General features: G+C 39.5%; 1 protein-coding gene across 11 annotated transcripts in view; it reads left to right on the forward strand.

The window, feature by feature from the left end:
* The window catches only part of SHLD2 (shieldin complex subunit 2), a 93,141-nt gene that overhangs the window by 53,489 nt on the left and 25,156 nt on the right, over nucleotides 1-14,496 (forward strand). For 7 of the 11 annotated variants that reach the window (XM_009236032.4, XM_009236033.4, XM_024252986.3 and 4 more), the window contains 2 exon segments: nucleotides 2,802-4,331; nucleotides 9,206-9,313. In XM_009236032.4, coding sequence (XP_009234307.2) covers nucleotides 2,807-4,331; nucleotides 9,206-9,313 — 1,633 coding nt within the window. In that variant the 5' untranslated portion in view covers nucleotides 2,802-2,806. 11 annotated transcript variants of the gene reach the window in all.

The raw sequence follows: 14,496 nt of genomic DNA on the forward strand, positions 1-14,496 counted from the left end.
TCTTATTTTTAAAGATTTGTAGCTGAGTGTGACAGTATGTATCTGTAGTCCCAGCTATTTGGGAGGCTGTGGCTGGATGATAGCTTGAGCCCAGCAGCTTGAGGCTGCAGTGCCATGATTGCACCATTGCACTCCAGCCTGGGTGACAGAGCGAAACCCTGACTCAAAAAATAAAATAAAATAAAATAAGGATTTGAAGCTAGAGGGAAGAAACCATTGGAGAAGAAAGCCAAAGATCTGATGGAGGAGAATTCATTATAATGGTAATGTTATGCATTTGATTTGCATATATCTAAGTATTCCCACCAACATTTTTTTTTTTTTTTTTTTTTTTTTTGAGACAGAGTCTCTCTCTGTCACCCAGGCTGGAGTGCTGGAGTACAGTGGCACGATCTTGGCTCACGGCAACCTCCCGGGTTCAAGCGATTCTCCTGCCTCAGCCTCCCTAGTAGCTGAGACTACAGGCTCGTGCCATCACGCCCTGGTAATTTTTGTATTTTTAGTAGAGATGAAGTTTTGCCATGTTGGCCAGGCTGGTCTCGGACTCCTGACCTCAGGTGATCCTCCCACTTCGGCCTCTCAAAGTGCTGGGGTTACAGGCGTGAGCTACCATGCCTGGCTTCAACCAACATTTCAAGATAATATATTTCTCCTTCCACTTGGGTTTGATATATCAATGTATTTTGAACTTGAAGGCTTTTGCTGTGCTATTTGGGGCCCCTAGTGGTAAATCTAATAATGACATGCAATAGAACAGCTAATATACCAGTTATTCCTTATGAAGATTATTTTTTCTATGAGGATTAAATGAGGTTGGAATATGTAGTTGTAGCAATAATAGTGGTTCTTAATCATTTTTTTAAAGAGAGGGTCTCGCCAGACACGGTGGCTCACACCTGTAATCCCAACACTTTGGGAGGCCGAGGCAGGTGGATCACTTGAGGTCAGGAGTTTGAGACCAGCCTGGCCAACATGGTGACACCCCATCTCTACTAAAAAAACTAAAATTAGCTGGGCGTGGTGGTGGACGGCTGTAATCTCAGCTACTCGGTAGGCTGAGACAGGAGAATTGCTTGAATCTGGGAGGCGGGAGGTTGCAGTGAGCTGAAGTCGCGTCATTGCACTCCAGAGTGGGCGACAAGAGCAAAACTCTGTCTCAAAATAAATAAATAAATAAATAAATAAATAAAATAAATAAAGGGTCTCACTTTGTTACTCAGACTGAAGTGCAGTGGTGTGATCATGGCTCACTTCAGTGTCTGCTCTCAGGCTCAAGTAATCCTCCCACCTCAGCCTCCCTAGTAGCTGGGACTACAGGTGTTCCACCACTATGTCCAGCTAATTTTAAGAAATTTTTTAGTTTTTAAATTTTTTTGTAGAGATGGTGGTCTTACTATGTTGTCCAGGCTGGCCTCGAACTCCTGGTCTCAAGTGATCCTCCCACCTTGGCCTCCCAAAGTGCTGGGATTACCGGTGTGAGCCACCATGGCTGGCCAAAAATGAGTAATTTTTTTTTTTTTTTTTTTTTTGGAGATGGAGTCTCACTTTGTCGCCCAGGCTGGAGTACAGGGGCGAGATCTTGGCTCACTGCAACCTCCTCCTCCTGGGTTCAAGCACTTCTCTTGCCTCAGACTCCCGAGTAGCTGAGACTATAGGCACGGGCCATCACAGCCGGCTAATTTTTTTATTTTTAGTAGAGATGGGGTTTTGCCATCTTGGCCTGGCTGGTCTTGAACTCCTGACCTCAAGTGATCCACCCCGTCGGCCTCCCAAAGTGCTGCAATTACAGGCGTGAACCACTGTGCTCTGCCCAAAAATGAGTAATTTAAAGGTGACTGTAATATAGTTAAACAAACGCCTCTTTTCCCATTCTTTACTAACTTGTTATTTAAATGGGGCAAGTTTTTACAACATAAGAAATAAACAGGCCAGGCGCGGTGGCTCACGCCTGTAATCCCAGCACTTTCAGAGGCAGAGGCGAGCAGATTACTTGAGGTCAGGCGTTTGAGACCAACCTGGCCGACATGGTGAAACCCCGTCTCTACTAAAAGTACAAAAATTAGCCAGGCATGGTGGCACAGACTAATCCCAGCTAATCAGGAGCCTGAAGCAGGAGAATTGGTTGAACCTGGGAGGCAGAGGTTGCAGTGAGCCTAGATGGCAACACTGCACTCCAGCCTGGGCAACAGAGCAAGACTCCATCTCAAATGAAACAAACATACTAAAAACCTATTTACTTGTTTGATGTGAGTGTGCTTAGCTTTATTTCCCTTAAAGAGAGTCTTTTTTTTTTTTTTTTTGAGATGGAGTCTCACTCTGTTGCCCAGGCTAGAGTGCAGTGGTGCAATCTCGGCTCACTGCAACCTCCGCCTCCTGGGTTCAAGCGATTCTCCTGCCTCAGCCTTCAAGTGGCTGGGACTACAGGCGTGTGCCACCACGCCCAGCTAATTTTTTGTATTTTTAGTATAGACGGTGTTTCACGCTGTTAGCCAGGATGGTCTTGATCTCCTGACCTCATGATCCACCCGCCTCGGCCTCCCAAACAGCTGGGATTACAGGTGTGAGTCACTGCGCCCGGCCTAAAGAGAGTCTTTAGGTGAAAAATTTTTGTGAATATTGTGATTTCTCCTTAATAATTTCTTGTATATTTATGAATTTTATGTAATTAAATGGCATATCAAAAAAATCACCTATGTTAATTATGTTTTTGACTCAGTTATATTTTCTTTTGGTACATTATTAATATCCATATGCAAAAATATGCTGACAATATATTAATTTGGATTTTTCATTTTTATCAGAAATCATGAGTGGAGGATCTCAAGTCCACATTTTTTGGGGTGCTCCAGTTGCTCCACTGAAAATGACAGTATCACAAGACACAGCTTCTTTAATGTCTGTTGCTGACCCCTGGAAAAAAATTCACCTTTTATACAGTCAACATTCTTTATATCTGAAGGATGAAAAACAGCACAAAAATCTTGAAAACTATGAAGTCCCAGAATCTGTTGGTTCTCCAGATTTTAGTGGTCATTTCTTAGCAAACTGTATGAATAGACATGTTCACGTGAAAGATGACTTTGTACGTTCTGTTTCTGAAACACAGAATATAGAATCACAGAATATTCACTCCTCTAGACTGAGTGATATAACTAGCTCTAATATGCAAATATGTGGATTTAAAAGCACAGTTCCGCATTTAACCGAAGAAGAAAAGTATCAAAAGCTTCTCAGTGAAAATAAAATTATAGATGAACAGCCTAAACATCAGTCAGATATATGTGGTCAGAACTTTAACACAAATTTATTTCAGTTAGGCCATAAATGTGCAGCTATGTTGGATTTGGTTTGTAGTACTGAACAAATTAATATAGGGCCTGAAGTGGTACAAAGAGAGTGTGTGTCAACAGAATATCATGAAATACAAAACCAGTGTTTGGGATTATTTTCCTCGAACGCAGTAGATAAGTCAAGGTCTGAAGCAGCAGTTAGGAAGGCCTCAGACCTTAAAATATCAACTGATACAGAATTTCTCAGTATAATTACCTCCAGTCAGGTTGCTTTTTTAGCTCAAAAGAAAGATAAAGGGCGGAGTCCTATAAATAAAGGGAATGTAAACATGGAGACTGAACCAAAGGCAAGTTACAGGGAGATAAGAATACCTGAAGAGAATTCGATTCAGCTTGATGGTTTTACAGAAGCATATGAAGGTGGACAAAACCAAGCATATTCCCTTGAACTTTTTAGTCCTGTTTGTCGTAAAACAGAAAATAGCCGCATTCACATAAACTCTGATAAAGGTCTTGAAGAACATACAGGATCTCAAGAACTTTTCAATTCTGAAGATAAACTGCCACCAAATGAGATACATATTGAGTTGTGTAGCTCAGGAATACTGTGTTCCCAACTAAATACCTTCCACAAAAGTGCTATTAAAAGAAGCTGCACCTCTGAAGATAAAGTGGGCCAGTCTGAAGCTCTATCTAGAGTCCTTCAGGTAGCTAAGAAAATGAAGTTGATTTCTAATGGAGGAGATTCTGCTGTAGAAATGGATCGGAGGAATGTGTCTGAATTTAAGGGTATTAAAAAAACATCATTAATAAAAAACTGTGATTCTAAAAGCCAGAAGTATAATTGTTTAGTTATGGTGCTATCTCCATGCCACGTGAAGGAAATAAACATAAAATTTGGACCAAATTCTGGCTCTAAAGTGCCTTTAGCAACAGTTACAGTAATTGATCAATCAGAAACTAAGAAGAAGGTTTTTCTGTGGAGGACTGCGGCATTTTGGGCATTTACAGTGTTTCTTGGAGATATAATTTTACTCACAGGTGAGGTCATTATGGTATAGTGGTAGCTTATTTTATAAAGCTAAGTTTTGTTTTTGTTTTTCTCCCACTTAGTCTTTGAAGACTCTTTCTTTAGTCATTTGCCTCTTCTGAGCTCAGCGTAATTGATCCCTTTATCGCGTCTGCATTGTACTCCTTCCCATTGTCCACTCTCCTGCCCATTGCCACTTCTGGGCCTCTGTTCTATCCTTCTGAGCTCTGCCCCTTCTTTCCACTTATCCCGTCCTTTAATAAGCCTTCCCTAGTCAGGTGCAGTGGGTCACACTTGTAATCCCAGCACTTTGGGAGGCTGAGGCAGGAAGATTGCTTGAGGCCAGGAATTTTAGACCAGCCTTGGCAACATAGACTCCGTCTCTACAAAAAATAAATTAAGTTTTGTGTGCCTGTAGTCCCAGCTACCCAGGAGGCTGATGTGGGAGGATTGCTTGAGCCCAGGAGGTTGAGGCTGCAGTGAGCTTTGATTGGGCCACTGCATTCCAGCCTGAGCAACAGAGTTAGACCTTTCTGCTTCTTTACTTAATGTCTAATAATGCTGTGCACATTGTGTTCTTACTGAGGGAATAGTTATCGATTTCTGTTGCTTTATTTTATTATTAAAATTATATTAATTACACTTGGAAATATGGAAAGGAAAAAACTGGTATTATACCAACTTCATATAACCACCAATAGAGTTCTAGAGTGTTACCTTCCAGTTATTTTCTCTGTTCTCCTTAAAATGTGTGTGCATGTGTGTATATATCACACATAGAAGCTCATATTTATTGGGAGCTTAGTTTGTGAGACCCTGTTTTAGATTTTACGTGCATATTTCATTACAACAAGTATATGAGGAAGGTACTGATTTTTATCCCCACTTTTCAGTTGAGGAAGCTGAAGCCCAGAGAAGTAAAGTAACTTGTCCAATGTCATACATCTAGGAAGTGGCAAAGCTATAGTTTCTCCTAGACTCCAGAATTTATACTCTTACTATATAGTTGTAACCATAAAGAACATTTTGTTTTTTTAATTTTTAATTTATTTTTAATTTATTTATTTTTAAGAGACAGAATCTTGCTATGTTGCCAAGTGCAGTGGGAACTCACGGGCACAATCCCATTACTGAGCAGCATGAGAATTTTTAAATTGTTATTTTTAATTTTTTGTTTGTTTGTTTAATAGGGACAGGATCTCACTGCATTACCCAGGCTGATCTCTAACTCCTGGGCTCGATTGTTCCTCCCGCCGCAGCCTCCCAAAGTGCTAGGATTACAGGCGTGAGCTACCGTGCCCATGGTATTTTTTAACATGCCCTTGTTTCCAACCTGTACCAGTTCACCCCTCCTTAGGGAACCTGTGGTCCTCCACTCCCAGGAGGTCACTATATTGATGGCAAGCTTAGTGCAGACACCTGATGGGCTACAACTCTGAACTCCTGGGCTCAAGTGAGCCTCCTGCCTCAGTCTCCCAAGTAGCCAGGACTACAGGCACGCATGCCGCTGCACCCAGAGAGAATATTTAATTTTTTTTTTTTTTGAGACAGAGTCTTGCTCTGTCACCCAGGCTGGAGCGCAGTGGCACAATCTTGGCTCACTGCAACCTCCGCCTCCTGGGTGCAGGTGATTCTCCTGCCTCAGCCTCTCGAGTAACTGAGATTACAGGTGCACGCCACCATGCCTGGCTAATTTTTGTATTTTTAGTAGAGACGGGGTTTCACCATGTTGGCCGGGCTGGTTTCGAACTCCTGTCCTCAGGTGATCTGCCCACCTCGCCCTCCCAAAATGCTAGGATTACAGGTGTGAGCCACCGTGCCTGGCCAGAATATATTTTCACCGAACACATCTAACATTGTGTTACATGTTCTTTGTTGATTTAAAATTGACACACGGTGTATTAGAGCAGGAGGAAGTTGATTAAGCTTATTAAAATATTAAAGAAAGAATGTGATACAGAGGAGGTATTTAGAAAAAGAAAACTTCAAAGCAATATTGATAGTCCTACCAAATAGTTTACAGGAGGAATGAGAACCTTAGCTAATGTACCTTGGTGTTCCTGTAGCATTGTCAAGTACAATCTTTTATAAAGAGGTAAACACAAGATTGTAATGAACAGGCTTAGCATAGCCACATCCCACTGGCAGTATTAGCTATTATTATGTATATGTGATTATATTATTGGAGGTTCAATTCATCTAACTCCCTCTGTTCTGATTCAGTGCTTGCTGAATACCTCTTTGCTTGTGATTTGGCTTTCTAGTTGTAGAGCTGCCCACAGCATGAGAACAGGCTGAAATACTGTTTTTTTGGGCAATTAATGCCTCATTGTAAATGAAAAAAAAAAACATGTTTTTTTTTCTTTAATTTGTTTCATTAATTGATTTAGTATGAGCTTATGTTGCAGAGCTGAAATCTAGTTTTGGAGTGTTAACAAAATTAAGTTTCCCAGACTGTAAAAGAGGGCTGTATCCTGGACCATGGTCATTTTACTGAGGCAATTAATGTCACCAGGGACCTCTCAGGGGCCTTTTCCTTTTTCCTAGGTAGGTGTAAACTCAACTCTGCAATCTCTGTATTTTTTCCTAACATCTCTATAGTTGTTAACAACTAGGTAACATTCTCTCTGGTGGCTTTAATGCAATTTACTTAACCATTTTCCTATTATAAGACATTTACATGATTTCTATGAACTTTTTTTTAAAAATCAGATTTTTTTGTCTTTTTAAGAAAAAGATGATCTAGTTCACTGATTTCTGAATAAGTTTCTTTTGTGTGGAACAGATGGAAACGTTGGGAAAAAAAAGAAATCTACACTTTTCTGTTGTCCTAATGAGGCAGTGAACTTAGTCGGATAGCTTGGATAGTTCATACTACCTATTGATATATACCCCCAAACAGAAATATTCTTTTTTTTTTGTTTGAGATGGAGTCTCGCTCTGTTGCTCAGGCTGGAGTGCAGTGGTGCGATCTTGGCTCACTGCAACCTCTGCCTCCTGGGTTCAAGTGATTCTTCTGCCTCAGCCTCGCGAGTAGCTGGGACTACAGGAGCCAGCCACCACGCCTGACTAATTTTTGTATTTTTAGTAGAGACAGGGTTTCACCATATTGGCTGGACTGGTCTTGAACTCCTGACCTTGTGATCCGCCCACCTCGGCCTCCCAAAGTTCTGGGATTACAGGCGTGAGTCACTGCACCCGGCCCAAACTGAAAAATTTTAAGTAACAGATGTATTCCAGACCTTGTTGAATACCAACACAGTAGACAGTTTGCTATTATAACTTATAGCAATAGAATGAAGAGATGCCAAAAATAAGGATTACCTAAGGGAGACTACTGACTAGAATTAGAAGAAGATGGGAGGCTTAACATTGGGAAACAACAGTGTTTAAAGGACAAACAGAATAAGGACTAGGAGCTGGGGCATGTCAGTGAGAGGGCAGGAAGGAGCCAGGAGGCCAGGGCGGGCTACCCATCCCCTCCATGCACCACTAGTAATTACCATGGCACTAATCCAACATAGGCTTCACAGTCCTAGCTTTCAGAACGCTCTCCTTGAAATTTCTTGTCTGTTCCTTTTTTCTGAAGAACAAGCATCCTGAATGTTGGATCATGAAAAGTCTTGAATGCTGTACTAGCTCTTCCTGGCTAGGCAGTGGGGAGCCACTGTTTTTTAGTAAGTCACCTGAACTCATTAATGCTCTGATATATCACTTGCCTGAACTCATTAATACTCTGATAGATGACTCATTAGCATTGTAAGAAATGGGTTGCAGGCGGGACAAGCACCTGTTGGGAGGGAAAGGAATGTATGATGTAAAACAGTAGTAGTGGTGGGGCATGGGCACATTTAAGCAGCAGAGGGGTAGGTGGGGGCTTGTGGCAAGGAGTGGGAAGGGGGAGGCAAGATGACTTCAGATTTTAGTTTACTTGATTAGCAGCATAGTGTCAACAAATGAGTTGGGCACTATGAAAGGAAAAGCAGGTTTGGACATTGCTGAGTTTGGGGAGCCAATAGAATATCCAGGTGGGAATTTCCATTAGGCAGTTGTATATAAAAGGTTCAAAAGCTGAGGAAAGGGTCTGGAATCTAAATTGTAAGTAATCACTTGGAATTTATATATCCTTGGTTTTCTTTCCTATTATCTCTAAATTATTTCGCTATTGTTAATATATGTTTATACCTCTGACACTGTATGCTGATTAGATCCTGCCTTAGCGATGGCTCCCTTCCCCTTTTTCTCGTTACAGCTCACAAGTTTTACTCTACCTACAATTGTTTCTACCTGTTGGTATGTTTAGTTCTACATGGTTCTACTCTATCCGTCTTAGATATACAGCTCTCTCTTTCCAATTGGAAAATGTTCCCTACCTCCAAAGTCTTTCACTTTTAACTTCTATGGAAGATAATTATCGTGCTATTTAGGGAAAAATAATCAAGTGTGTTAAGAATGCCTTATATTCAGGTATATTTATAGTAGAAGGGACCAGTGCATACTGAATATTATTACTCTCCTAGGCACTACAGCTTTGGAACCACTACTTTGCCTTCTGGTCCTAAAAAAATTATTTTTAATTTATCAGAAATATACATGATAACATTTTCCTTATGTAAATAAAAACTATTAAACCTTTTTAATATAGAGCAGTGAACTTCCGTACTGATATCGTTTGAATATAAAGAAGCAATTTTGTTAATTTGCCTAGATTTAGATTTTAGATTTGCTGTTTTGTCATTTCGCGCCTTTAGGCAGGTTATTTAACATATTTGATCTCTAGTTGCTTGGTATATGGGAGGCATGCATAATATTTTGCTGTGACTGGTAAGTTAACCACATTGTGAAGGAATTTATGGCATGATCAGAATGTTTTTTCTCTCTCTAGATGTTGTTATTCGTGAGGACCAATGGGTTGGCGAGACAGTACTACAATCAACATTTAGCAGTCAGTTATTAAATCTTGGGAGTTATTCATCTATTCAGCCTGAAGAATGTAAGGCACATTTTAAATGAAATAATGTATTAGTGTTTAAAGTATAAAAATATACTAGGAAAGATTAGGGTTAAAATGGTTCTTTTACAAAATGTTTTCTAAACAGTCGGAGAGTATTGGTTTCTTTTCATTAGTAAGAATGAAAATAGAATTTTAGGAAATGAACTTGTACATTGTAAATCACGTTTATTTTAAGAAGTATTGGGTCTCATGTTTCATTTTCTTTGGCAGTCAGTATAGTGGTGGTTCTTCACCTTTTAGGGAGTCAAGGACCTCTTTGAGAATCTATAGACCATTTCTCCAGAAAACTGGACTTATGTAGATAGGCACAAAATTTTGCTTATAATTCTAAAGCATTCTATGGACCTCTGAAGTTCTTCTGTGGAACTTCTGAGCCTCTGATTAAGAATCCTTGAGGTAATAAAAATGTATTGGTCTCATATTCAGACAGCTGTGGTTTGAATCCTTATTCTCCTATGTACCACTGCTAAGAAAAGCTATCTTCCTTCTTTAACGTCCAGTTTTCTCTTCTTTAAAAGAAGCTGTTTAATGAAGAAACTAGCAGCTATCTCCTTCTCTAGGAAATAAAATAAAATAAAATAAAGAAAGAAAACAAAGTAAGGGAAACAGTATAAACTTGTGGTTATGGTCGCTGGACTCAGATAGACCAGGATTTGAATCCTGGCCCTCTTACTTCCAGTCTTTGTCTTTAGGCAAGTTATTTCACTTCACTATACCTCTGTCTCCTTTTCTGTGAAATGGAGATAAAAATACATACATACCTTATAGGGTTGTTAGGAAGATTAAGTGAGAAAATGAATATAAGATGTTGAACCTGCACATAATGTAGTAGTAACATAGTAAATATTAGAGGGAGAAATAATAAGCTAGCAAAATATATTTGATAAAATTCTGAAATATCATACAAGAAAATAGCTAGAGAAATATACTGATTATACAAGAAGATAACTGGAATAATAGGAAAGTTATAGGATGTATATGGAAGATAGAGCATGGAATTCCAATCTTTGAATTCTTAAAGAAAGGCAGAGCAAGTAGAAGGGAAGAGCAACAATTAGAATAACAAGAACTGTGTTTGGAATGGGCAAGGTTTCATTATATACTAGGGTGGCCCATCAGCAGAAAATCAACTCTGACATATTTCATAGACAACTGAAATAGAGTTCTTCATCTATCCAATATATATTTATTATGTGTTGACATTGTTTCAGGCACTGTGCTTACTGTACACTGGGGATGCAGTGGTGCCTGTCCTCCTGGAGCTTGTGTTCTCATGTGGAAGACAGAAAGAGACACATAAGTAAAATATTTGCAGGTGATAATGAGTGCTATGAAGGAAACTAACAAAGGGCTAAGATACAGAATGCCATGGTTCTAGTTGAGAAGGATTGATCATGGAGTACAATCAGGGTTAGGAAGTTGTTACAATAGCTGCAGTTGAGAGATGATTGGAGGCCAGTGGAGCTAAAGAGCTGAGATATATTTGTAAATAGAGTTAATAGGATTTTCTGATGATGTGGGTCTGGGGATGAGGGAAGAGGGACAATCTACTGCTACTGGATTACTGGTTTAAGTAACTAGGTAGCCTTTATTGGGAAAGACTGAGAGGGAACTGGTTTGTGGGGAAAAGGGCTATGTTTCAAGGCATGTAAAGTTTTAGGTATCTTTGAGATATTTAAGTGGAGATGTCATATAAGAACTGGAAACAAACTTCAGGACTCAGAAGATAGGTTTAAAATTAAGAGGCAAATTTTAGAGTTATTAGCACACAGATAATATTTCAAATTTAAAAGTTTTTTAAATAATAAATATTATCTGTATAATTATAGAGTCACAGGGGATTGCAAAAATAATACATAAAGTCCCATGAACTCTTCATCTAGCTTCTCCCAGTGGTGATATCTTATATAACTTTAGTACAATATCAACAACAGGAAATCAATATTTGTATAATACTGTTAACTAGTAATATACTAGGATACTTTCCCTTTCAGTATCAATAAATATAGTACCAGCCTGGCACAGTGGCTTATGCCTGTAATCCCAGCACTCTGGGTGGCTGAGGCAGGAGGATTACTTGGGCCCAGGAGCTCGACACCAGCCTGGATGATATGGTGAAACCTCATCTCTACTAAAAATATGGAAAAATTAGCCAGGTGTAGTGGTGCACACCTATAGTTACAGCTACTGGGGAGGCTTAAGTGGGAAAGAAAGTTGAGGCTGCAGTGAGCCATGATTGTACCACAGCACTTCAGCCTGGTTGACCGGAGTCAGACCTTGTCTCAAAAAATTTTTTTTCTTAAATAAATAAATATAGCATCAATACAGCATTATAAGATGATTAATACTATATCGATAAAATAGATATACTTAGTCCTAATGCCAGTGTCTTATTTAATAGAAAAGCACTCAAGGCATTGTCATTAAAACTAGGAAAAAGATAAGGATGTCCACTGTCTCTGCAACTATTCATCTTATACTAGAATTATCAGCCAATGCAGTTAGACAAGAAGAGGCATCTGGTTTGGGACGGTGGCTCACACCTGTAATCCCAGCACTTTGGGAGGCCAAGGTGGGCGGATCACTTGAGGCCAGGAGTTTGGGACCAGCCTGGCCAACATAGCAAAACCCTGTCTGTAGTAAAAAAATTAGCCAGGTGTGGTGGTGCATGCCTGTGGTCCCAACTACTCAGGAGGCTGAGGCATGAGAATTGCCTGAACCTGGGAGGTGGAGGTTGCAGTGAGCACCACTACACTGCACTGCAGCCTGAGCGACAGAGCGAGATTCTGTCTCAAATTTTTTTGTGTTTTTAGTAGAGATGGGGTATCACCTTGTTGGCCAGGCTGGTCTTGAACTCCTGACCTCAAATGATCTGCCCACTTTGGCCTCCCAAAGTGCTGAGATTGCAGGCCTGAGCCACCGTGCCCGGCCTTTCTTTTTTTTTGAGACAGGGTCTGGCTCTGTTGCCCAGGCTAGAGTACAGTGGTACAATCTTGGCTCACTCCAACTTCTGCCTCCTGGGCTCAAGCCAGCCTCCCACCTCAGCCTTCTAAGTAGCCGGTACCACAGGTGTGCACTACCACGCCTGGCTAATTTTTGTATTTCTTGTAGAGACTGGGTTTCACCATGTTGCTCTGGCTGGTCTCGAACTCCTGGGCTTCAGCAGTCCACCCATCTTGGCCTCCCAAAATGCTAGGATTACAGGTGTGAGCCATTGTGCCTGGCCAACATTGTTCTCTAATGGAAGGAACCAGTTCTGCTAAAAGTGGTTGATTACAGGACTGGGTCAGGGCAAATTTAGGATGAGCCTGGAAGTCTAGTGGTGCCAGACAAGACATGTTGAAATAATGCAAGAGCTAACCTGAAGGAGCACCTACTGGCTAAAGCTGAAGCAATTTGAGTAAGAAAATAATGATAGTATTGGATTAGAACCCATAGATTAAAATCTTTATAAATCCTTACTGATATAAAGATATATTTATTTCATTAACTAACTAGAGGGGAAGAGAGAGCTCTTCCTTCCAGTGGAATTCCAATTAATACATCTGAGAGAAAAGAAAAAAAAAATAGAGAATTACTGGCCATGCTCAGTGGTTCATGCCTATAATCCCAGCACTTTGGGAGGCTGAGGCAGATGGATGGCTTGAGCCCAGGAGTTTGAGACCAGCCTGGGCAACATGGCAAAACCCCGTCTCTACAAAAAAATAGAAAAATTATCCAGGTTTGGAGGTGTGTTCCTATAGTCCCAGCTATTCAGGAGGCTGAGGTGGGAGGATTGATTGATCCCAGGAGGTTGAGGCTGCAGTGAGCCGTGATCATGCCACTGCACTTCAGCCCAGGCAACAGAGTGAGACTCTGTCTCAAGAAAAAAAATATACAAAACACAAAAATAGAGAATTACCATCAGGCAGAGATCACAATAATAAATACTGCACCGACACAGATCCACTGATAGATGCTAAAATTAGTAGGTGAAAGTTTGAGGAGAGATAGCATTGCATAGTCTCAAAGTATCTCCCCAAGATACCAGCTTACTAGAGGAAAATAATAAATTTATAAGAAAACTCTTCAGACACCAGCTTAACTGAGTGATTGGGGTAAATATTACCAGTAATAAGATGTATGGGTATCATAAATTCTTTGATATTATCCATTGAGAAGGATCCACCATATTTTTTGTGGAATTACCAAAAATGCATAACTTCATTCCAATCATAAAACACTGGAGAAACCCAAAGGGAAGGACGTTCTACTAAATAATTGATCAGGATTCTTCATAAGTGTCAAGGTAATGAAAAAGAAAAGACTGAGAAACTCTTATAGACTAGAGGAGACCAAAGAGAAATAAAATGTGAGGTGGGATCTTGGATGAAATACTACATAGAAAAAGGATTTTAATAGGAGAATTGGTAAAATTTAAATAACATCTACATTTTAATTAACAATATTTAATTAATGTTAGTTTCCTGTTTAGGATAATTTATGATATGTGAGATGCCCACATTAGTCAACATAGTGAGGAATATAAGGGAACTCTGTACTATTTTTGCAACTTTTTTGTAAGTCTTACATTAGTTCAAAACAGAGTTTTAAAAAGAGCTATATACGATCATCTCAATAGGTACAAAGAAAGCTTTTGATAAAATTCAACACCTGTTCATTAGGAATAGAATAAAATTTTCCTTAACTTCATAAAGAGTGTCTTTAGAAAACCCAGAACAATTATCATCCTAATTGGAAAAATATTAGAAGCATTCCTTTTAAAATTCAGGAATATGACTAGGATACTACTATTACTACTTTTCTTCAACACCATATTAGAGTTATTAACCAGTGCAATAAACATGGAAAAATAGATATGTAAAGATTGGAAAGGTAGAAATAAAACTGCCATTATTATAGATGGTTTACCTACCTTTTCCCTCTCAAAACTACAAACAAATTATTAGAAATAATGTGAAAGTTTAGCAAAGTAGCTGGGTATAAGATTAACATGCAAAAGTCAATCACATTTCTAGAGTAGAGCAACTAACAATAACAAAGGAAGGTGCCATTGACAATAATATTATTTTGTACTAATAGTAATAAATGTAACAAAGTATGTGCAAGACCTAAAAAAAGGAAAAATTTTTAAATGAAGAAAAACTAACGAAGAATGAAAT

This window comes from Pongo abelii, chromosome 8, assembly GCF_028885655.2.
Source record: "Pongo abelii isolate AG06213 chromosome 8, NHGRI_mPonAbe1-v2.0_pri, whole genome shotgun sequence".
Lineage (NCBI taxonomy): Eukaryota > Metazoa > Chordata > Mammalia > Primates > Hominidae > Pongo > Pongo abelii.